General features: G+C 43.5%; 1 protein-coding gene across 1 annotated transcript in view; it reads right to left on the bottom strand.

The window, feature by feature from the left end:
• Nucleotides 1–500: 500 nt before the first annotated feature.
• LOC135696859 (uncharacterized) overlaps nucleotides 501–25,486 on the bottom strand; it is a 616,504-nt gene continuing 591,518 nt past the window's right edge. Inside the window, exons 6-7 of the mRNA XM_065216396.1 lie at nucleotides 14,844–15,072; nucleotides 501–1,125 (exon numbers count right to left, since the gene is read on the bottom strand). Coding sequence (XP_065072468.1) covers nucleotides 938–1,125; nucleotides 14,844–15,072 — 417 coding nt within the window. The 3' untranslated portion in view covers nucleotides 501–937. The remainder of the gene's footprint in view (nucleotides 1,126–14,843; nucleotides 15,073–25,486) is intronic.

Here is a 25,486-nt window from a genome sequence, read left to right on the forward strand (position 1 = left end):
AGCTGTGGCTATCAAAACAGAAAGTCGATAAAGAGAATCGATCAAAGTCACACCCCTTTACTTCTAACCCCCTTATTTGAAAACATTTTACCGTAGTTTTAAAATAATTAAAATTCATGACACTTAGTTGCAACCTTATATCAATTTTTCGAATGCTGATATTAAATAAAATTGGAATTTATGCAGTAAGTAAAATCTGCTATCAGAAACTTGTCGAAGCAATCTCCGATCAAGATTTCTCTTGATATCTTTCATCGAACATTTTCTACGTCACAACTAAAAACTCAATTTTACCCCGTTTTACTGTACTGCAACGCCAAAAATTTTGACAAGCTCCATCAACAACTGACGTCTCAATTAGTAAATAATTATTATATAATTCTGAAGATGCTCCTCCGAGGCGAACCAGCCCCAGGCTGAAAGCCTCCCTAATAAAGATAAATTAATTAATTAATTGAAGATGCTCCATGGTTTGCATTTCAATGATTAATGCACCTTCAAAAGTCTCATTATTTTAAACAATTCCCTTTTCCTATTTTGCTCACCAGTGTAAACAGTGTCGAAATTAGAAATGGAGTGCCCTCAAACATACATAAATTTATTATTACACAGACTCCCCGGTTAGTCTCGACGACGTTTTCCTTCATCATTCAACCCTGGAGTCTTTGCTAGCTCGATTGCCCTACTGTAACCAGTTGACCAGTTTTACGAATGCTCTTTTCTGCAGTTCCAATGAAAACCCCGATCAAGCATCGAACTCTGAGGGGAATTGAATCTGGGTTCTGGGATGGTGATGATGTATCTTTTTTCTTTTCGCTTGCGGGGGAGAAATGGGAATTTTTCAATTATCGTTTACGGTTATTTTATCTGTAGAACTTTGGCTGCCATTGCTCGGTTGTTCTGCCCGTCCTTGCTCAGGAAGGAGCACTTAAGCTGACTATCTCCGTTGCACCGGCGGCGATGGTGCTGATGACGACGACGACGACAACGATGCTTCCATGGAAGAGAAGGACGCCACTGCTAATCGATATCTTGTCATCAGGGACACCAACACTGTGGAGAGACAGACCAGCAGCAATGTGGTCGATGTAATGCAGCTACTAGCAGCCGAACCGGTCAGTGTGACTGAAATAAAAAAAAATAAGAATTTAATTGTTAAAAAACTGTCGTAGGCTAAGGGCAATCGCTACAGGAAAATCAAGATCCCCCCGGTTGAAATGATTCCCAAAATTTGCACAATAGCCTACTCGGGAAAAGTAAACGACCAAACCCAATTTAATCAACAGATGTCCCAAAATTGATTTATCGTTCCCCGTTAGACCGGGAACAGGCCATAGAAAGCCCGGGAAAATAAAAGTCAGAAAGGATCACCATTCGCTCGAGACCTTCTGACCCCATCCACCCTATCCTCCTATCCGAACAATAATGGGACATGCTCCGCATTCAAGTTTGTCAGAATTCCGCTTCCTTAACAAAGTTGATTGAATTTATCAGAATATAACAAAGTAGACGATCCGACCCACTCGAGAAAAGTGAACGACTCATTCTTTAGCTTAAATTTTCCCCCTCCAGAGACTCCGCACGAAAAAAAAAAATGAGAAACGACTGGAAAATCGAACATTTTACGCTTGAGATTCCACCCTCACGCCTTCTCCCTCCCATCGGGATTGGTGCTGAATTCAAACCCCAGTGCGGTGACGGCTGGAAGGACCTTGAAGAAGATGTCCGACTTTTAATCAACCGAACAGCATTTAACAATCTGATTAAGATGATTTTCAATATTGGCTCATCCTTTGTCAAGCGAATGAAGCTCCACATGGTCGGAACGGCAGCAAAAAATTAGGGGGAGCAAGTCTGATTTTTCTCGTTTCTCATCTTCCTTCGTTTTGGGGTGGAAAAAAAACATGCACATTAGCTGGTTGGTATTTGGGAAATCATTCCGATGAAGCTAACAAGACCTCCCCCTGCGGAGCGTCCGAAAGGACGATTGCCTTTTTCTGAGTGGATGGCTGTCTGTCGGGTGCTTCAAAAGGATTTAATTGATTAATCAATCAGATGAAAGCCGAAAACTGGAAACATGTGTATTGTGCGCGGGTGGTTAATGGTGTGGTAGCATAAGGCAGGCACATTAGAAGAGCAGTTCCAGGACAAATAACAAAAAGGAATAATTTATGACTTGAACTTTTCCGATTAACATGAAACTTTGCATAATTGTTTGCAATGAACAATCAAGCATGTTTTTGCAAAAAATCGGCCATTTTGGCTGTATCCCATAGGAACGTATTTTTCACTTTTATGACCACAATTATATTATGGACAGAAGTAAATAAATGAGGTAGTTATGATTTTATGTAATGAAAATCGAGCCCAGAACATGTGAAAAATAACATAAAACTATTATTGTGCCATCGGCGTGAGGAAATTCAAGAAAAAAAAATAGCATTGATTTTCCACAAAACTACCACTCACTCATCTGGTCATGTCTCAAAAACTATTATTATTATTATTATTATTTGATATAATTCATCTGACACTTTTTTGTCTTAATGAATACCATAATGTAGGGTTCATACAAATATACATAAATAAAATTACACAAATTTAGTCAAGTATTACGAAAATGGTCAGTAAACCGTCGTTGCAGCGTGGACACCGGTACGTTGAAGTCGAATAAATGAAAAACTTCATCAAAGGTAGCTGACATAAATCTAACCGGATCATGCTGTCCATATAGGGTATTGCGGGGTTCAAACTGTAGGAAATTTCGTCGTCGTAGTAAACGTTCGGGGGCGTAGATATTCATTCTTGCTAGTAAGGATGGTGAATCAATGTCATTCCTGAGGATTTTAACGACGAACATCACTTGAGCAACTTGACGTCTATTTTTCAGCGTTTCTATTCCGAGTAGTTGACAACGATACTGGTATGGTGTCAGATGCTGAGGATGACGCCATGGAAGGTTCCTGAAAGCATAACGTACAAACTTCCTCTGTTCAGATTCGATTCGTGTAATCCAACTATCGTGATAAGGACACCAAACGATTGCTCCAAATTCCAGAATTGACCGTACTAGAGCACAGTACAATGACCTCAAACAGGAAACATCACGAAATCCACTAGCAATTTTCATAATGAATCCAAGCTGCCTGTTTGCTCTAGAGATGATGTCATCATAGTGGAACCGGAAAGTGAGTTCTTGATCGAGACTAACTCCCAAGTCTCGAATATGTTGTACCCGCGCTAGAGGTTGCCCGTATAACGAATATGGATATACGATTGGCTTGAACTTTCTGCTGAACGTGATTACCTGACATTTCTCGATGCTGAGAGTCATACAGTTCCTTGTGCACCAGTTTTCGAAGGAATTCAAGACATTCTGCAGTTCGAGACAGTCTTCAAAGCTGTTTACAATGACGTAGACTTTAGCATCATCAGCATAGAAAAGTCGCACTCCCGGTGGCAGAATCAGTGACACATCGTTGATAAACAAGGAGAACAACAGTGGTCCCAGGTTGCTCCCTTCCGATCGGGTGGAATATAAATAACTCCGACGCTGATGATGCAACCATTCATATCAATTCTCACCCAAATTTGCTCTAGTGATTTGCAAATGGTTGATGAATCTAAACAGCTACTAAGATGTGTAGAAACAGCTATGAGAACTCCACCTTCTCGATTTTTTTTTTACTGTTGAGTGGTTGGCGGTCAGTTCTAAAGACAGAAAAATTATTCCGAATAGCTGCGATGAAAAGATGCACTCGTCAAACCACGTTTCCGTCAAAACAATGACATCGTATTCTTTTTCGCCAACAGCCAGGTAGAAGTCGTCAATTTTTGTCCTTAGTCCACGCACGTTCTGGTAGTAGACTCGCAAGTTTTGGTGGAGATCATCAGAGTGGCGAGTTGCTGAGCTGGAACATGCAGGCACATCAGGCAATGGAACAGTTCTATTAAACGCATACTTGCCAGTGTCAGGAGGTTGGAAGACCCCGTCACCACTCTCAACCACAGGGCCAGAACGACTGAGGCGACTGGAACCAGCAAGCACGACTGGGTCAAGAGGGCTAGGGGCTTCCATATCGCAATAGGCAGTGCGTTCTGGTATCGGTGATAGGCCATTAGAGATGTCATCGATGCATGGAGTAGAACATTCACTAGGTTCGCCGTGTCTGCATCCAATATCGTCAGGCGAAGGCAAGATGCAGTGTTCTTGCAATCCTTCTGAAGTGGAAGGTTGGAAGACCCCGTCACCAAGCTCAACTGCAGGGCCAGAACGTCTACACACTTAGATTTTTTCGCCGAGATGGGCACCACCGAACAGCTCGGCATTTTATTTTACTGGATCTCAGTGAAAAACTTGCCGAGATTCAGCTAACAAACGGGAATTTTGCCGAGATCTCAGCTAACAAACATATTTTTTGCTGAATTTCCAGCAAAATAAAATGCCGAGCTGCTCGGTGGTGCCCATCTCGGCAAAAAAATCTAAGTGTGTACGATGGCAGCAACCAGCAAGCGCGACTGAGTCGAGTGGATCAGGGGCTTCCATTAGGCAACAGGCCGTGCATTCTGGTTTGGAGAGTTTATTCGTGTGAGGATAAGCTTTGATGAAATCGGAGAGGCGAAATGCTGTGCTGGAACACGAAAAGTCATCAGGCAATGGAATGATTCTATCGAACAAATACTTGCCTGAAAAAGGAGGTTGGAAGCCTCCATCACCATTTTCGACCGCAGGTCCAGAACGGCTAAGATGACAGGAACCAGCAAGCGCGACTGGGTCGATAGGCTCAGGGGGTTCCATAAGGTGACAGGCAGTCCGATGTGAGCAGCTTGTAAGTATTGGTACAGGTGTGTGCAGCGATAACACGTTGCTTGTCAATCAAGTGTTTCCTGATGATCGCGAGCTCGAGTAGTTTTTTTCACGAGATTCGAAGTTTCGGATTTCGACCCCTTCTGGCCAGTACCATGTATCCTCAACGACGGTTTGAGCGTTCCTTGGTACAGTGGCTTTGAAGGACACAAATGTTAGGTCACGCTGATCCTTACCCCTGGGAATTAGCTTTACTACTTTCACCATGGAGGGGTCGACGTTGGTAATATCACAGATGCGATCCCGAATAGCTACTTCGGTTTGATCTGGTGCGAAAGGTGTCACGTAGTATGCATCTTGGTGTTCGTCAATTTTCAGCTGAGGCTCTTTTCGAGCAACCTTGAGTGAATTGAAACCGGTTGATACGGATAATGGTCCAGGTTGCCCAGTGGTTTGTTGCTGAGGTGTAATTGAAGTGGAGTTCATCAGGTTTGTTGTTTGATTGGGAGGATTAGCAGATGTAACTGGTTTCGATTCAGCAGTATCGTTAGCAGTGGCACCGGTGTCGGTGGACTTCAGATTTGATTGTTGAGACGAGGTGCTTTTGGAATTTCCACATACGATTTGCACACGTTTGTTATCAACGATGAAATTGTCAGCTGGTTGATGAATGGTACTGTTAATATCATCGAGAACCTCGAAGAAAGAGGTATCATCGCATGATCTGGAACGATCGAGAGGATCAACCGAATCATCAAGTGTGAGTTGATCGATTGTCCTGTGAAAGGCGGCTTGATCCAACGAAAGGTTGGATGCTCTTTTCTTCTGGTCAAAAAGAATTCCGTTAATGGTTCGAAGATTCTCTCCATAGTTTCACAGTCTTGTGTCCATCGGATCCATCCTGATGAGAAGCTCACGTAATGCCTTCATGATGATCTTGTCACGGTCATAAACAGCAGGCTCTAAGTTCAGTCGACAAGCCTGACAGAACCATAGGAGTCCCACTTGAGCAGACCATGACGCAAGATGACTTCTGTTCACTCCTACACAGCTTGGATGGTATCGCCGGTTACATGATCCACTGCAAACTATCAATTTGCTTGAGCTTAACGTTTTGTTGCATACGTTGCAATTCTCCATGACTTGAAGCTATGTTTGTCTATTGGCAAATCAAAGTTGGCACTCGTGGAGAATAGATGAACTATGAAAGTGATGATGGTTTCAAAATTTTACACGGTGAGGTATACGAGTTCAATCTTAAAATGCCTTTAGTTTGCAAATGGACAATTTTATTTAAATGGAATTTCCTGACCTGTCGCACTGGCAGTTGGGAAAAATGTTGAACATTCACCATTCAACCGTCTCCAGAGTGTTGAAGCGGTTCCAGGAGCGGTTGACGTTGGACCACGGCAAAGGAGCTGGAAGAAAACCGGGACCGGAGAACAAAAAGACGAAGGGAAAGGTGAAGCGGATGATTAAAGCACATCCCAACGTCTCAAGCCGTGATTTGGCTAAAAAGATCGGCATATCGCAGAGCTACGTCCAGAATGCAAAGAAGAGAGCTGGAGTACATACATACAAGGTACAGAACATCCCAAACCGCGATGAGCGGCAACAATCGACGGCTAAAACTCGGGCACGGAAGCTCTACGAGAAGATGCTGACAAAATATGGCTGCTGTGTGTATCTCATTTGGCAGGCCATCTGCTCTTGCGGACTGAGGAGTGAGTCTTTCGTGACAAAGGGCACAGTAAATGGCGAGATCTACAAATCTGAGTGCCTCGAGAAGCGCCTTTTGCCGTTCTTGCAACAGCACGACGAAGCTCCGCTATTTTGGCCAGATTTGGCATCATGCCACTGTTCTAAAAGTGTCTTGGAGTGGTATGAGGCCAATTCTGTCCATTTTGTTTCAAAGGACATGAATCCGCCAAACTGTCCGGAGCTGCGCCCGGTGGAGCAGTACTGGGCAATAATGAAGCGGGAACTTCGGAAGAGCAAGAAGACAGTCAAAGACGAGAAGGACATGTTAAGAAAATGGAAAAAAAACTAAGAAACTGGTATCGGATGACACTGTAAAGAATTTGATGGAGGGCATCAAGCGAAAATGCGTTCAATTTTACACTCAAGGCTCCATCGATTAACTTTTCTTTTGATTTTTGAAGTAAATATATGTATAAAACTACCCTAAAATTTTGGTTTGATTCTAAACATTATAAGAAAATTGGCATGACATTTTCGGTGTCGCAATAATTTCGTGTTCGCCCTTTACTAATAATCATGCAAGTCATTAAGATCTTGCCGTTCTTTATCTTCTGCTTCTCCTTCCGTACTGTCGTTTTGACAGCTGATTGCGGTCGTCATTGGACCGTCACCTGAAGTGTTTCCAGTATCAACATCCATTCCCCCCCCCCCCGTAACATTGGCCACCTGGTCCAGTTTTACCTCCACCATCTTCCTCCAAGACTGCCAACTTAGCTACGGATCTACGGATCAACCCCCTCGCAGTTTGTACGACAACCTGACGAATCCTCCCATCGGTTCATCTGATGACTTCAAGTATCCGGCCTCGCTCCCAGCTGTTCCGAGTTGACTCGTCGACGATCACCACCAAGTCACCTGTGGTTACCGCCTTGACGTCCCTGAACCACTTCGTACGCTTGGTCAGTGTAGGCAGATATTATCGTATCCATCTTTTCCAGAATGTATCCAGGTGGAGTTGAATCTGATCCCAGGACGTTTGCAAAACGGTCACAGAGTCTTCTGTTTTTTTTTCTGCTGGCTGACGAACTCCGCTCGAGCTGCCCAGTAAAAAATGGTTCGGGGTCAACGCTTCGGTTTCTTCGGAAGCGATCGGCAAGTACGTGAGCGGACGGTTGTTCACAATCCCTTCTGCTTCGACGACCAGCGTTACTAGCGTCTCGTCGTCCAACTTCCCGTGACTACTGATTGATCGCACCATGCGCTCCCAGCCACCCCCCATGTACCGGGTGGAATAAAAATTCATTTGGTTGTAGTTGGTTCCATTATCCGAATAGATCGTTCCTGGTGATCCACGGCGGACAACGAACCTGCGGATAGCTTTCACGCAGGATCCGGTGCTGATACTGTGAACCACCTTGACATGTACAGCACGCATTGTGAGGCATGTAAATACTGCAATCCACCGCTAAACATTACTCCTGCCGATCTTCAATAGCAATGGTCCGAAAAGATCATGGCCCGTGTATGTTAATGGTCTTTGAAACGAAGCCAGTTGCGCTGTTGGTAGTGGAGCCATCCGGAGAATACTTGGTTCTGCTTTATATATCATGCACCACTGGCAGGCTTTCGCAACCTGCTTTACGGCAACTCTCAGCTGCGGCACGTAGCATTGCTGGCGCACCTAATTCCCCACCGTTTCCGGGTTGCAATGGCGATATCTTCGATGATAATAATCCAGCAAAAGGTTGGTGAATCGGTGTATCCTAGGGAGTATGATAGGGAACTTTGCGGTTTCGGTTACGTTGAGCGGCTGCGATACGCCCATCCATTCTCAGGATCCCGAATTCATCCAGCATGGGTGACAGTCTATAGAGGCTGCTTGATTTTTCGAGCTGTATTTGTTGTCCTGCTGACCTCTGTTGATTGCGCGTAGGTATTGTCATTTTATCCGGAAAGGCTTGCCATTGCGTCAAACGAATCAGCGTCTGTTGTCTCTTTTGCAGTTCTTCCGAATCCAAGTGACCAGCGATCGGCGCTGCATTTTCAGTCTTGCGCCTCCGGTTGTCGAAGCACCGATGGATGTATGCAGCTAACCTAATCAGCCGAGGCAGACGAGAGAATCGTTCCAAATCAAAGACCATATCGGATACGTAAACGTTGTGGTGCACAAGACACGGCCGCAACTCTTCTTCGGTGGACAGCATTACGGTCTTCTGGCGAGGCCACTCTCACTCTGGTTGTTTCAAGAACTCCGGTCCCTTAAACCAGACACCAGCTACTTCTTGACAGGGACCCTTTCTCCACTTGGTTGCCATATCTGCTGGGTTGATTTTTGATGGCACCCACTGCCATTCGTGAGCGTCGGATGCCGTCAGCAACTCTCCAACTTGACACGCCACAAACTGCTTGTATCTCCGGTGATCAGCACGCAACCAAGCCAGAACGGTTGATGAATCCGAACTCCCAACACCGCAGCTTGTAGCTCCAATCGAGGTATAGACAACGGTTTTAGTGGGGCCACCTTTGTCTTCGCCGCAACAGCTGCGTAAGTTGCCTCACTGGCGTCAACAGAAATGTGCAGCTGGAGGTTCTGATAATGCTGGATGGTCGCGTTCTCGAAGTAGCACTGGGGAATGCGTCGTTGATTTTCTCATCCCATTGGGTTCCACTTCGCCAAACATCTTGCAGAAGAATTTTCCCGTTAACGTGGAATACGCTCCACATACCCAGTGGATCGAAAAAAAACCCATCAAGCACTTGAACACTTGTCTTTTCGTCGGTCGTTCTCCCTCCTCAATCAACTTTTGAATAGGTTCTTGCACCGCTGTGGACAAACACAGTTCGTCCTCTTTGGACCGCCACAGCATCCCAAGTACACGTTCGAACTCCTTCCTATCTGGACCGATGTTCTTGTCGATAGAAGGCTTCGTTCGAGACGGCGCAGCACTTCTTTGCTGTTAGACAGCCAGTTCCTCCATTTTCATGAATCATCCGCAGCTCTTCAGAAACACGAATCGCTTCTTCTACGCTGCCGTAACTCTCCAGCGAGTCGTCCACGTAGTGGTTCTTAACGATTCCTTCGACTGCCCGGGGGTACTGTTCCTCAAACTCCTTCGCATTCTTATTTTTGACATACTGTGCGGATGCCGGGCAACATGTGGCTCCGAAGACTGCCACATCCATCACGTAAATTTCTGGAGGACTCGAAGGATTAGTCCGCTAGAGAAACCGCAGTGAGTGACGGTCTGTCAACCGGATTAATATTTGGTGGAACATTTCTTTAATGTCCGCCGATACTGCCACCATGAAGTGCCGGAAGTGCACCAGGACTGCTGGCGTATCCCTTTAGCTGATACTCCAACAGTTGACGTTGAAAGCTCTTTAACCGTGCGTGCATCGTCCAGTGTGTATCTCCTCTGATCACCTGCCGCAGATATCGACAACGACACTTGCTGTGTCCATTCGAGTCACATTTCCCGTCCACATTAAGCACAGTGGTCGGTTTTCACCGTCGACGCCAAGCTGCTCCACCAGCTTTTCGTCGATCAATATCAATGACGACCCGTCGTCGAGAAATGCAAATGTATTGATAACTGCACATGGTCCAAAGAGAGTCACCGGAATGATGCGGAAGAACACATGCCGCTCCATCTGCTGATGCGTGTGGTTCTCCCCAGATGACACTTGCGTTGGACGGCGAAGTGGGGTGCTGGTTCTTACTGAGTGGAGTAGAGGATGGTGGCGATACTGACATCCGTTTGCCCCGCAGCAACTCGAGCGCCTACAGCTTCTCCTTCCGTGGTCACCTAAACAATTTCGACACAGCCCGTTGGTCTGGATGCACTTCCAACGATCGTCAACGGATAGCGACTTGAAAGTTCCACATTCCTGCAGCCGGTGTCAAGGTTTCCTACATGCGTAGCACAGCAGCTCCTTTGATCGCCATTCCTCCGTTTCACCAGAGTGCGCGTTGACTCGATACATCGGCTTCAATTTGTCTCCGGATCCGCTCTTGCCACTTATACCACTATACACTGTCACCTTGCTCGCGGATATCACAACATTCGACATGAAGTTCCCGAACGTTTTTAGATTCACTTCCGGAAAGTTTCGTAGGTAGCTACCCCACTCCATCTTCACGTGGGCCGGAAGTTTCCCCCACAAGCTCCATTAACAGGGACGGATTTGACAAATGTGCGAGTTGACCCGCTGCTTCCAAGTGATCGCAGATGCCCTGGACTGCCATGCCGAAATCGATGAGTGTTTCGAGTTTGTCGACTTTCGGTGCATGTACAGAATGAACCTTCTCGAGTAGTGCGTGGATAAGCAACTCGGGCCTACCATAGAGCAGGTAAAGGGTGTCCAAGACATGGGGGACTGACTCCGGAAGAAGAAGTCGACTTTGTACAGCTTCATATGCCGCACCTTTCAGGCTGCGTTGCAGTCGACACAATTTATCAGCACTGGTGTATCCACAAGCTAGCGTAGAATTTGTAAAGCTGCTTAACCCTCCGTTACTCGCGCTGTTGTACTTTGTACAACACACATGAGTTTTCCATTGCCATTTTGTTACTGAGTTACCAATCGATCTGAAACCAACGAGTATTCCTCAAGAAACTTGTTTTAATCTAAACAAGCTGAACTTTGATTACAGTAAACACCTAAAAATGCGGATAATAGAGAAAATTTAAAAGCAAACCGCGTAAACTGTGACCATACTACGTGGGATTTGACTTAATTGATTACAACATGGCATATATCGAGATCCTTACCAAATAGAAAGTTACTGTTTCCGACAAAGTTGTTCAGGAGATCATAGCCTTGTCGCTGGAAGACAGTAGTTCAGAATTTTCTCGCTACGTAGCGCTAGTATTGATGTGAAATTCTCGCATGTAATATATTTCGAGATCCTGACCAGATAGAAAGTTACTGTCTTTCACAAAGTCTTCCGGGAGTCTTTTCAGGAGGTCAAAGCCTATTGCTTGGTGCGCAATAGTTCAGAATTTGCTCACTACGCGACGCTAGTATACACGTGAAATTCTCATATAAAATATCTCGAGATCCCAACCAGATAGAAAGGTACTTTCTTCGGCATAGTTGTTCAGGAGGTCAAGGCTTTTTCGCAGGTGGACAGTAGTTCAGAGTTTTCTCACTTTGCGGTGCTACTATACATGTGAAACTCTTGCATATAAAATATCTCTAGATCCTGACCAGATTGAAAGTAAATGTATTCGGCAAAGTTTTTCAGGAAGTCAAGATCTTTTTGTTGGGTTACAATAGTTCAGAATTTTCTCACTATGCGGTGCTAGTATATAGGTGCCTTTCTCGCATATTCAATAGTTCGAGATCTTGATGAGCTAGACAGTTTCTGTCTTCGGTAAAGTTGTTTAGGGGGTCAAGAATTTTTGGCTGGTAAACAGTAGTTAAGAATTTTCTGACCACGTGGTGTTAGTATACATGTACACTTCTTGCATATGCTATATATCGAGATCCTGAGCAGCTAGAAATTTACTGTTTTCGGCTAACTTGTTCAGGGGGTCAAGGCTTTTTAGCAGGTGGACAGTAGTTCAGAGTTTTTTCACCACATGGCGCTAATAAACGTGTACAATTCTCGCGTATGCTAAGGTCTAGATTCTGAACAGGTAGAAAATAACTGTCTTCGAAAAAAAAAATCATGAGGTCAATGCCTATTGCTTGGTGCATAATATTTCATTACGTCACTACTATACTAGCATCGAGTAGTGAGAAAATTATGAGCAACTGTCCACCAACGAAAAAATCTTGGCTTCCTGAACAACTTTGCCAAAGACATTTACTCTCTATCTGATGAGGATCTAGTGATGTACCACATGCGAGAACTTAACATGTATACGAGCACTATCTAGTGAGAAGATTCTGAACAACTACTAACCAGCAAAAAGGCTATGATCTCCTGAACAGCTTTGCCTAAGACAGTAACTTTCTATCTGGTCAGGATCTCGAGATATTTTATATGAGAATTTCACGTGTATACTAGCGCCGCTAAGTGAGAAAATTCTGAACTACTTTCCACCAGCCAAAAATACTTGATCCTAAATAAGTTTGCCGAAAACAATAACTTTCTACCTGCTCAGGATCTCGAGCTATTATACATGCAAAAATTGCATGTATTATCGCCAAGTAGTGAGAATTTTCTGAACTACTCCACCAACGAAAAGATCTTGACTTCCTGAAAAACTTTGCTGAAGACAGTAACTTTTTATATGGTAAGTATCTAGAGATATTTTATATATGCGAGAATTTTACATGTATGCTAGCGCCGTGAAGTGAGAAAACTCTGAACAACTTGCCCACCAAGGAAAATACCTTGACCTTTTGAACAACTTTGCCGCAGACAGTAACTTTCTATCTTGTCAGGATCTCGAGATATTTTATATGAGAATTTCACGTGTATACTAGCGCCGTGTATTGAGAAAATTTTGAACTATTGTGCACCAAGAAATAGGCTTTGATTTCATCAACAACTTTGTCGACGACAGTAATTTTCTATCTGGTCATGATCTCGAGATATATCACATGCAAGAATTTCACATGTATTCTAGCGCTACGTAGCGAGAAAATTCTGAACTACTCTTCTCCAGCAAAAAGATTATGACCATTAGAACAACTTTGCCGGAGACAGTAACTTTCTATCTGGTCAGGATCTCGAGATTTTCTATGTTGTAACCAATTAAGTCAAATCCCATGTGGTACGAACACCGTTTACGCGGTTTGCATTCATATTTTCTCTATTATCCGCATATTTTGGGGGTTAACTGTGGTAAAAGTTTAGCTTGTTTAGTTAAAAACAAGTTTTTTAAGGAATACCCGTTGGTTTCATATCGATTGGTAGCTCGGCTGCAAAATGGCAATGGAAAACTCACACTGTTGTACAAAGTACAACGCGCGAGTACTCGTGTTACAAAAGTTGGCGCGAGTAACGGAGGGTTAACCTCCTGAACAACTTTGTTCAAGACAGTAACTTTCTATCTGATTAGGATCTCGGGATGTATCACAGGCACGAATTTCACATTTCACTAGCACTACGTAGTGAGAAAAATTTTGAACAACTGTCCACGAGCAAATATTTTGTGATATCCTCAACAACTTTGCCGACGACAGTAATTTTCTATCTGGTCAAGAACATGAGATATTTTATACGCGAGAATTTCACATGTATACTAGCCCCATGAAGTGAGAAAATTCTGTACTACTCTCCACCAACCAAAAAAATTTGACCTCCTGAACAACTTTGTCGTAGACAGTAACTTTCTATCTGATCAGGATCTCGAGCTATTGAATATGCGAGAAAGGCACGTATATACTAGCCACGCATAGTGAAAAGATTCTGAACTATTATCACTTAAAAAAATGATCTTGACTTCCTGAAAAACTTTGCCGAATACATTTACTTTCAATCTGGTCAGGATCTAGAGATATTTTATATGCAAGAGTTTCACATCTATAGTAGCACCACTAAGTGAGAAAACTCTGAACTACTGTCCACCTGCGAAAAAGGCTTGACCTCTTGAACAACTATGCCGAAGAAAGTACCTTTCTATCTGGTTGGGAACTCGAGATATTTTGTATGAGAATTTCACGTGTATACTAGCGTCGCGTAGTGAGCAAATTCTGAACTATTTAGCACCAAGCAATAGGCTTTAAGGCTTTCTTCTGAAAAACTTTGTGAAAGAAAGTAACTTTCTATCTGGTCAGGATCTCGAGATATATCACATGCGAGAATTTCACATGTATACTAGCGCTACGTAGTGAGAAAATTCGGAACTACTGTCCACCAGCGACAAGGCTATGGTCTCCTGAACAACTTTGTCAGAGACAGTAACTTTCTATCTGGTCAGGATCTCGATATATTCCATGTTGTAAATTAAGTCAAATACCACGTAGTATGGTCACAGTTTTCGCGGTTTCCATTTACATTTTCCCTATTATCCGCATTTTTATGTGTTTACTGTAATCAAAGTTTAGATCAAAACAAGTTTTTTGAGGAATACTCGTTGGTTTCAGATCGATTGGTAACCCAGCAACAAAATGGCAATGGAAAACTCATGTGTGTTGTACAAAGTACAACAGCGCGAGTAACGGAGGGTTAACATCTACTTAATGCATCAAAATTTACAAACTTTGTTCCTCTTACAAAAGGCTATTAAGTTTACAAAATTTGACAAAGTGGACCACAATCAACGAAAGATTGAGAGCCGCTGCCTGAACAAAGCTTTACCCTTCTCAAGCATATTGGACTATGCTTTTATGTTCTCCCCCAGTACAGCCAAATGTCGGCCCCAAATTCTACACTTACCCCTCGCGGGAACCGGATCCCGTTGTTGTGCACCCAGTTCCAGTTCTGAGTATCGCTCGTACAGCGTCCCGATAGTGGCGGTACACCGAAGCACCAGAGTGCCGCTTCCCCCACCGCCCGCCATCAGGACGCCGGCAAAGTGTGAACTCTGCAGATGAATCCGCAATGAAATGGCCGTGGTTATGAGATTGTCCGTCGTGGTTCGCACCGTCTGATCCTGGTTCAGCATCTGGAATGAAAATAAGAAAGAAACACAATGAGTGAAGAATGAGCAAACGGGAAACGGGGCTGTATCGGCCGGATCGGCAGGAGGGGGGAATGACTTGTGCTGGGTTACATAAATATTTCATTTCCATGACGGGTGGAGAGAGCTTTTTCTCAGGGTAGATCATCCAACAAATAGCGACGCGGGAGCAGTCCCGACGGACGTAGAAAAGTGCCGGGAAGAAAAAAAAATGGAGAAAAGTTGAAACGGATAACTCTCCGACACAGCACAGATTGGCCTCCGATGGGAGCGAATTAAATACATTTTTCATGTTGTGAAATGTCCTCCTAGGGGCTTTGATGCCATGCGAGCAGGCGTTTGAGTTCGGTTTTGTCCCTGTCTGTCGTTTGGCCGGTTGGTAAGAGGTTGGCTCCATGCGTTGGATGTTTAATATTTTCACCCAAGAGGAGAGAAAGGTTTTTGTCCAGCTCGGATTTTCCCTGTGACAAATGGAGTGATGTTCATTTCTGGGTCATTTTTTCATGTCTCTAAGTTTTCTGTTCTGCTTCAAGCGATGGAGTTATGTGTGTCAACAGAGGAAGGGATTTTATTTAAGAGAATTATTTTGTCGTTTTCGGTACACGAACCCATAAGTTGACAGCAAAGTCTACGCGAAAATTGCAATTTTACGCTGATTTCACGTTCTGCTCCATTAATGGCAGGTTTATGTAAATAAATGCTTTTCAGACCTATGTGAGTGCTTTTGTTCCACTATTGACAAGATTTCTGATGTCTTAATGTCAGCAATTTTGCAATCTAATTTAGGAACGTTCGCCTCTAGATGGAGATCGGAAATTCATGTATCGAAAGGACAATCAAGTACCATCCTCAGCACTTTATTCTTTGCACTACCGTTTTTGCTTACTGAGTAGAAGATCGAGGGTTTATTTCCAAGCTCCTCCAAAACAAAATCATTACTATGGTCGCATTGCCTGCTTAAGCGAATCCTGACCCATCTCCTACCCAACTATTCAACTCCGTAGCATCTATGGAGGCATCGGTGAGTCGCTGGCCTTCCGTTAAGTAGATGTTACATGAACAATATCATTCCTTTCCCCGTTGTAACAAGTACGCTTTTCCATTTATTTATTTATTTATTTGCACAGAATTCCTAATTATACAATTTTCCACATTTAAGTATTTTGCATGAACACCGCCAAGGAACGTACGTCCACTTATATATAGTTACACTTGTCATACAAAACCAACGAGTTCCCAATACGTTCAGCTAATTCACTCCATTTGACCCGAATACGCTACCTGTTCGTTAAAGTCCGGGGTTCAAATCCTAACCGTTCTCTCGTATAAAAGAGTAACCGAAAAAAGATTTGAGCAAGATAGTAGATTGAAAGTGCATGATAAGGAAAGAGATGTAGCATTGAATGGTTACAGAGAAAGATGATGAAAATTGTCGTTTGAAAGGTCGTTGAATTACTTCGGTAATTTGACGTACTTCCGGCCACGATGACCGTTGAATTCACACCTATCTGAGGGTTCTGGAACTTCTACTCGTTCACTTTGACTTGAACCGTGGAAGAGACGGGAGTGCGAGTAGATAGTAATTAAGTGTACTTAGTGTTGCGGTGTATTTTTCGTGGTATGTGAAGTTAAAAATGTGAGGAGTCTAAAAGACCGAAATTAATGTTACATTTTTGTTCCTTTCCGTTAGCCTGTAGAGTGTAAACTGTAGGTTAGAAGTTCCGTGCGGCCCACTTATTGTGTGTGCAAAGTTCGTAGAAAGGTAAGGTGAACAATGTCTTTTGTGTGGAGATGTATCTGAAATGTGTCGAACAGCCGTTCGACGGATTTTTGTGTAGGATCGTTTTGTGCAGATTGGAGTTTGCACCGCATCGCTTCTAGCGATAGATGGCTTTGCTCGGCACACCGCAATAAAAGGAATTAAATCGCGCTCTCTAGACCCCACGCTTCAACGTCAAGGTTCCCGGTTCGGGGAGAATTCGGAAGGGAGACACCGTTTAACTGTTCTCCAGCAGAGCGTTGGCCAAATCCGCCAATATCAACCACGTGAACCCACGTACATTATTCGTCTTCGACGATCCCCTCGTTGACATTTCGGCTACCGGCAGTCGGTGCTAGTTCAGTACCAATTCGAGGGTTCGATTGGGAATTTCCGTATCATACCAGTCCGGGGTGCAATGTGCAACACTACACGGGAAAAAATCCGTTCCGAAATTCGTCAACCTCCAGTCACGATTTTCGGAACAAGTAAATTTTTCGTTTACAAAAGTACACCATGAATAGAAATCATGAAATCTTGAACATTGTTCCACAAAATAAACGTAACGCCTGCAAAGGCAACAAAAGTCATAGAATCGTGAACTCTGTTCGGAAAACGTGATTTATGTTCATGCGTTGTGATTGATACTTGTTCTCGAAAACGGGAACATGGTTTATGGACTGTAAAATGTCAACTTCATTATAATTACTAATATTTTAAATGGAGTGAGCAAGCGGAATAAAAACAACGGAAGCCTTGATGCAGGTTTTACCCGCATCCCAAACTGGCAGCAGGTATCTGTCCAGCAGATGGAATGAACACACTTTCAGCCGAGTTTTCAGCTCAGCTCGGGGCGACCCCCCCCCCCCCGGTGTAGTGGTTAACATCCATACCTCTCACGCCAAAGTCACGAGTTCAAATCTCACCCCGGACAAGTAACGAATGACCCAAGAGTGTTAAAGTGACTATAATACAAAAACAAAAAAAAAGGTCAACAAATCAACACCACCTTCGACTTGCAAGTGTTCCAAGTTCACGATTGCAGGAACGAAAATCACATTTATGGGATCATGGATCACGAAACCATGATTTTATTTTGTGTTTTCTGTAGCGTTATGAAATCGATGGTCGCGCTGAACAGGCGGGACTTAAGTTCATGAATTTGGGATTTATTTCATGAACATGTTCTTTACTCGATCACGTTTACGGGAACTAAGTCATGAATTCAAACGAACTAGCAGTTCATGCTTTCGTGATTTGTTGTTAACGAATACCGGAACGGTTTTTTTTGCGTGTACCACCGTTTGAATAGGCTGCTACTTTGCCGACCTTAATCCGACAAAGGGATGCTTCTGTGCAGACGCGGATGAAGCAGCGACGACAATGATTACCGTGAGTAAATGAAACGCATGCGAATCTCCACACATACAAACATATGAACTCAAAGAAAATTAACAAGTTAGGCTAGCGATCGCTAGAACTAGATCAGGAAACCGCACACACGATCAGGGAGAACTAGCAAATAAACAAACAAATGGGAAAGGAACAAGTGCCATGAATAAAACCTAGGTTAGGAACACGAATTAATCATATAATGATTTCCGTTGTTTAACTCTGAAATAAATGTTGTTTTCGTAAAGTAAAAGCTTTCCCCGTAATGTTAATTTTTGATGGCTAGATTCTTCACGTTTTGGTCGGTTTTTTTTTTGTTGTAGTTGAATTAACTCCAGGTTTGACTGCCTGGGAAAACAGTCTCCGCACTCACGTGTCAGGATCGGTTGAGGAAAGCTGAAAGGGAAAGTTTCTCCAGTGATGATAAATGTGAGTGGGGTTGTTGTGTTAAGGAAGAACGACGGTTAGCATCAACTTTCGCTTAAAACCGTTTGTGAGGATCTCAATCCCTCATGGGATTTCAGTCTGCTGAATCGCTCTAAAACTAAATTTCGGTCTCTTCTATTCATAAACCCGCCTGAGGTTGGGTTTCTTGCCGGGCAAATCAAATCTTGACGAGTGGTCCGGAGGTGGCACTTAAGCCACTCGTTTTAGAGACAAGAAGCGTATTCGGTTGTCGAGATCTCGCAGGCTGCGAGTCGTGCGTTACACCGTAACGGAGAAGATGGGCGTGGCCGGAAAAAGGTATTTGTCATGCTTTTCCTAGTCTGAATTTTGATTGGAGAGCTATTCATTCCCAAATAGTTTTCCTTAAGCAATTAGAATAAGAAAGTTAAAATAGATACATGACAGTTGACAGTATGCAACCTACGAATTACTCCGTTACAAACGCAACGCAATTAATGTTTTGCAACAAATTAATGTCTTGTCATGCAACATTATTCATGTCGTGCAACATTTTTTATGCCGCGCAACATTTTCCTTGTAACGCAACATTTTTTACACCATTTCCAGATTTCCACTTCGACCGTTACATAACGTTCCTTTTATGGCGTGTTTCAATGATGGCCTATGGGAATTTCATTGGCCATAATTGGAACACACCATAATAAGACCGTATGGCCATAAGTCTAATTAATTACAGTCAACTCTCCATAACTCGATATTCAAAGTTTTCTCCACAACTGGCGCTGATTTATCGCTTTGGAACAGAACGTTCACTGGTTCACCCTTTCCTTTCAGTATGTATTTCGGCCGGCTTGATGAACTCCTCCACCATTCTGACGATACGGCCCAACTGAATGCACTATTAAGCTACAGACTATTCTCGATGAATCCGAGCACTCAGTAGGAATAAGATTGACAACAACCTGAAAATGACAGCTGCAGCTTTCCATGTGACAAAAGTTCACGATTGCCGGAACGAAAAGTCGAAACGAAATGTATTTTGCTTAGCGTTACGAAATCGCTAGTCGCGCTGAACAGCCGTGATCTAAGTTCATGAAATTCGATTTACTCGATCACGTTTATGGGATCTCAGTCGTGAAGTCGAAAAAACCTTAGTTCAGCTTATAATGATTTTTTGTTCGCGAATATAGGAACAGGTTTTTTTGACGTAGAATTACGTCTTTCGGCAACATATTGGGAGTGCAATTTCAAAAAACTAAAATCGACGACGTTACGGAAAGTGGTCAGGTTTTGACCACTTATAACTCTGTCAATAGCGGATGGATTTTAATTTTTCAAGTCAATCTATTGGAAATTTTTCTACAAATATGCTTAAATGAAAATTTTATCAATTTTAAACAGGTCACTATTGAAAATTACACAAATTCAAACTGATGCAATAGTGATCAAAATTATCACCGATTGTCTGCAAAAATCGCTTTCCCGAACACAGATTTCACAATCGAATCTCATCCGGTCTCGCCGAACGGTGTTTATACCATCTATCGCGAAAGGACAATTTTAGCAAAAAAAATCCTACAATAAATTTTGAAAAATTCCAAGCATTTTGTGCACGAAAATGCGTAATTCTGATATCAGGAAACGAGGCGTTTCCATGATGGGAAAAAGTGGTTTTCCTAACACAGTCGTCAAATATTGATACCGAGCACGTAATCTTACGTCAAATCTACGATCATGTCTTAGATACAACCTCTTGCTCTTTTGCGTCTGTGGAATTTAATTTCAATAGGGGAATTTACGTATTCTCGGCAACCTAAGCAGCGACCTTCTTTCTATAGCCTTTTTCTCTATGAAACGCACACATATGCAGTATTGGTTTGTTTACAATCTTTTGCTGCCAGCTGCTCTAACAATTTCAGGTGAAAGAATTGTCAAAAACTGTTTTGAAACGCTTTTACAAAGCTCCAATCTCCTCTAGTGAGAGCGAGTATTGTCGGCAAACAGTTTTTCTTCGGCAACCGTTCCTTTTGAACTGCATGTAAATCTGCTGTTCTATTATCGGCAACTCGAAATCAGCTACAATTTGTAGTGCGTGTGTTTTCTTTCATTAAACCCTGCTAGATTGCTTTTTCTCAGTGGTAAAAATATAGTCAAATTGAAGCTGAAAGCATAAAGAATCGTTTGCATGCATTCAGCGAAGTGTTTTCGTAAGAAAATCCAGTGAAAATAGTGTTTCAATTTGGGTTGCCGAAAATAGTCTGTCATGCCGAAGCCGTCATTTTCCCCTATTTGTTAATTAAAAAAAAAACAAATATCGATGCCAAGTTTTTTGGGCTTATTGATTTTTTTGATAAGGCTCAAACGATTTAACTTTACAGAGCCGAGGATTCTTGTTCACTGTACAAAACATCGTACAGCTATAGTTAGAAGGTACAACATAATAAATAGTATATCTTCCGCTATCCAATAAGCCTCCTCCATCAGACCGGGCTCCGCTTTCGGTGGTTCAATTGTATGGCACTATCGCCAACGGGGCGCAGAGCGCTTCCATTGCAGTAATGGACGCAAAACGTGGTCATCAAACACGCGCTCATCATGAAACGGTTGCTTTCTAAAGTCGACGACGCATCGACAAAATGAACGGCTGATGAAAAACAATGAGGAGGATCACCAAATGGTTGCTGACGAGTAAACAGACGATCGCGTGACCACACATCGAGAGTGGCCTGCTTCTATCGACAACCGAGTGAACACTCCTATTTAAATGTTTCTTTATTAAGGGATATTTTAACGCTGTGACCTAATTTGTGAACTTAAATTTTAGGTCCCTGGGCGGTAAGGGTTATCTGTTGTGTTCACCTTGCAGCTTCGGTACACACAGACTTGAACACAACTCACTAGGTTACGGCAACGGTTCACTGGCACTGGATTCCAGTTCGATAGTTAAGAAATAACGTGTTGGTTGACGGCTTGACGGATATATTTCACGTTGGGAGATAGTTTGTCACTGATTTTGCATTGCAATCCTGTTACGTTTTTATATCATTTTCCTCCTCATTATTCCGATTTATGTGCAGATTTTTTTCAATCTTCATTTGCCGACTTTCGGATCGCAAATTTTCCTCGCAACATCATTTCAGTGACCTGCTGACGTTTTTTTTTGGCTTCCTCGCGTGTTGCCGCACCGGTGAGTAGATCATCGACAAAGAAGTCCACTCCTAACTGATGATCTAGTCGCCAAAAAAGGAGCACAGGACATGCCAAACGTGACGGTGTTTAGCCCGTATTCCGCCATAGGTTGACCGGATTTCTGCCACAGCATGCGGATACTTTTACTGTCTTCCTCGGACACCTTCACTTGAGGATACATCTTCGTAATGTCTGCGGTGAATACGAACGCAGGCAATCGGAAATTCATCAGGAGGTTATACAACGTATCCTGCACGATGGGTCCGGTCGCCAGCAGTCGTTGAGCGACAGTCCATTCGATGATTTCTTTGCTGCATTGAAAACCACTCAAAGCTTCGTGCTAGAGCTTTCTTCCTTGATGACGCCGTGATGCACCAGATAAATGGTCTTCGGGTGATTTGGATCGGGTGTAATTCTCGTGATGTGGTTGTCTGCAAGGGACGCTTCCACGTACTTGTGGTACAGTAAGTACTTTCCCTGATCTCGCTGCAGTTGCCGTTGCATCTCCGTAAACTGTGCCAACACGGAGTAGCTGGTTTTTCCTATCGCTGTGGAAGTGCGGATGAACGGCAGTTTCACTATGTAGCGTCCGCTGGCATCGCGCACCGTAGTCCTAGTGTAGAGCTCTTTGCAGAACTGCTCCTACTTCGTTAGATGCTGACTTGGCTTGAAATCTTTGATCTCCCAGAACTTGGAGACTAGCTGGCTCAATGATGGTTCGTCCGTAAACCTGCGACACGAAGCACAGTGGAGCTTGTAGTGCGGAGTTGTTTGACTCGTATAAACCAGCGTATACCACGCAGCCTAAAGCCGTTTCTTGTTGCAGCGGCTTGGCAGGTCCCAGCGATATGCGATTGGAATGTAGAAGGTTGTAGAATACGCTGGCTCCGAGCAGTAGACCCACTTCGCCGGGTATGTTGAATCGATCGTCTGCCAGCGGCTTCCTGGGATATATGAAGTTCGTAGTCGGAAATGTCGGCAAACTGGTATGGAATCGGATCCGATATTTTTGACATCACTGCACAATCTATACGGGCCTCGTAAACCAAATTTCTCGATTGCATGAAACGTTGATGACCTCGGTGATATTTGTTGTCAACCCAGAAATTCCTTTGAGCGGCAGGTTGATTCGGTGTAGCTTCCGTCCCAGCCTCTTTGACAGCTTGGCCGTGATGAAGTTGGCTTGCGACGCGGAATCTAACAATGCACGGGCGGTGTGTTGCTGTCCACTGAAATTGACGAGATTGACTACTGCAGTTGCGAGGAACACCGACGTGAAGCAATTACCGTAGGATAACTTTGAACGAGAGCTGGCTACCCTTCGCTGGAAATCTAACGACGGTCCTTCGTGGAGCAGAATGTGATGACGTTGCTGGCAGTTGCGACGATCCCCAGCGGTACAAGACGCTTTACCGTGGGATCCACCCAAGCAGTTTTTGCAAAGACCCATCTGATTGACCAAACGGATTCACTCGGCTACCGGGATTTCCTGAAACTTTTTGTAGTAGTATAGCCGGTGCGGAGCTTCGTTGCAGACCGAGCGCTTGGATAGATTATTACTTTGTTTGTTACTTGCCTCATAGTGGACTTTGGAGTCGGAGCTTGGGCGGTTTCCAGCGAATACGTGCGTTGTTCGACAAACTGCTGTCTGGTTTCCGAATACAACTTGGCCAGGATAAGGTAGACTAGCTAACAGTCCTCACGTTCAATGGCCTGAAATGCTCGCTTTACATCGTCGGCGGTTTCGTGGAGCTTGCGTAGACCGAGAACTGATGGCACGGTGGTACTCGGAATCTCGCAGAACCGTTGGATATGGTGATTTACGATTTGGTCCTTCCGATCGAAGCGTTTCTTGAGAATGTCCACGGCTCCTTCGTGTGCGTTGTCCTCGACCTTGATGTACTTTAAAAGGGCGGCTGCTCTTCCCGTTTTGAAGTTTTTCAGGTAGAACAACCGTTGAGCGTTCGTCAGACGAGGATTGTTGTGTACGGAGCTGACGAACAAATCGTAGAATGAATTCCACTCCCCGTAGTCTTCCGAGAACGTGGAAAAAATTCCTTTCGGGAGGTGTAGCTCGGGGGGAACTAGCGTAGCAGTCGATCTCGCTGCGAGTCATGCTCTCTCCGCTGGACGACGGTGGAGTTAGATTGTCTCGAATGGCCAGCGTTCGTACGGTCTGATTGATCGATGCCTTTAGAGCCTCGTTTAGATCCAAAATGCCGTTATCTACTTCACGGAAATCCTGTCAAAGTAGAAGCAGGTGGTTGAGTTCGGCGTTGAGGTCGTCGAAGAAGACCGTTCAGGCATCGAACATGCTGACCCTGAAAACCGAGCGCTGCAGCTTCCCATCTATCGCAGAACGTCGTAGCTTCAGCTGGTTCACGGTGTACGGGGTGGACATCCTGCCTACAACACCAAATGTTAACGCATTTACCTAATTTGTGAACGTAAATTTTTGGTCCCTAGGCGGTAAGGGTTAATTCTTATGTTCAATTAGCAACTTCGATGAACACAACTCACGGCAAAGGTTTACTGGCACTGGATTCTGGTTCAATGGTTAAGAAATAACGCGTTGGTTGACGGTTTAACGGATATATTTCACGTTGGGAGATAGTTTGTCACTGAATTTACATTGTAATCCTGTTCAGTTTTCATATCATTTCCCTCCTAATGGATTCATATGGAAGCCTTTGTGATTTTTTAAGCTATTACAGTGCTTTCCCGATTTTGTCAGCTCCGGATTTTGTCTACCCCGATTTTGTCAGCTATTTTTCCCGATTTTGTCAGCATGCAGATTTCACTAATCTTTTGAGTTTTAAAAGTGGATTCTCAAACGCTGATGAATTTTCACGATCTGTTAACATCGAAATATTCAACCGAGGAATTGCTGGGATTCAAGTTTCAACGATTGATGCAAAAAAGTCAAACAACGTTTACTATCCTGAACATAAAATTAAGGAAATCAACCAAGGAGTGAGGAAGCATCTTTTCCAACTTGGACCGCAGGAGGACCAAACAAGTGCAACACAGGATTTTGAAGAAATAATTCTTCAATTGAAAGAAAAAATTGGCAGATAAGATACCACAAGGAGTGAAAAATTACAGATTTTAATTGTGTTGCCCAAGTCATGGACAATACAAAAAATAATGGATGAATTTAACACCACAAGGTACTTCGCAACAGAATTATTTAAAACTGATAGAGCACATTCAGCAGTTCACAGAAGATCGGGCCATGGCTTAAATGAGGCAACGAAGGAACTTGTTGTTCAATTTTTTTAGGACGATGAAACAAGTCGGGTGATGCCTGGCCAGAGACACTACGTGTCAGTGAAAAACGATGGAAAACGGAAAGCAATATAGAAAAGGTTATTGATGACGACACTTAAAGAAGCATACAAAAGATTTAAGGAGATTAATAGTGAGGTAAAAAAAGAAATTTCTTCATTCACGAAACATCGTCCTAAATACTGCAAACTTTTAACCAGTACAGGATCACACAATGTTTGCGTTTGTACAAATCATGAAATTTTTTATCTTATAACACATAGTTTAAAAAAAGTACAATATTTTGTATGAGTTAAAGTCCTTGACTGATAGTTTAATTTGTGGGTAAATAATCGAAAGGAGGAAGAGTTGCCGAGTTTATCA

The sequence above is a fragment of the Ochlerotatus camptorhynchus genome, unplaced genomic scaffold (assembly GCF_037179485.1).
Source record: "Ochlerotatus camptorhynchus isolate MF236.1 unplaced genomic scaffold, CSIRO-AGI_Acam_v1.1 ptg000062l, whole genome shotgun sequence".
In the NCBI taxonomy this organism is placed as follows: domain Eukaryota; kingdom Metazoa; phylum Arthropoda; class Insecta; order Diptera; family Culicidae; genus Ochlerotatus; species Ochlerotatus camptorhynchus.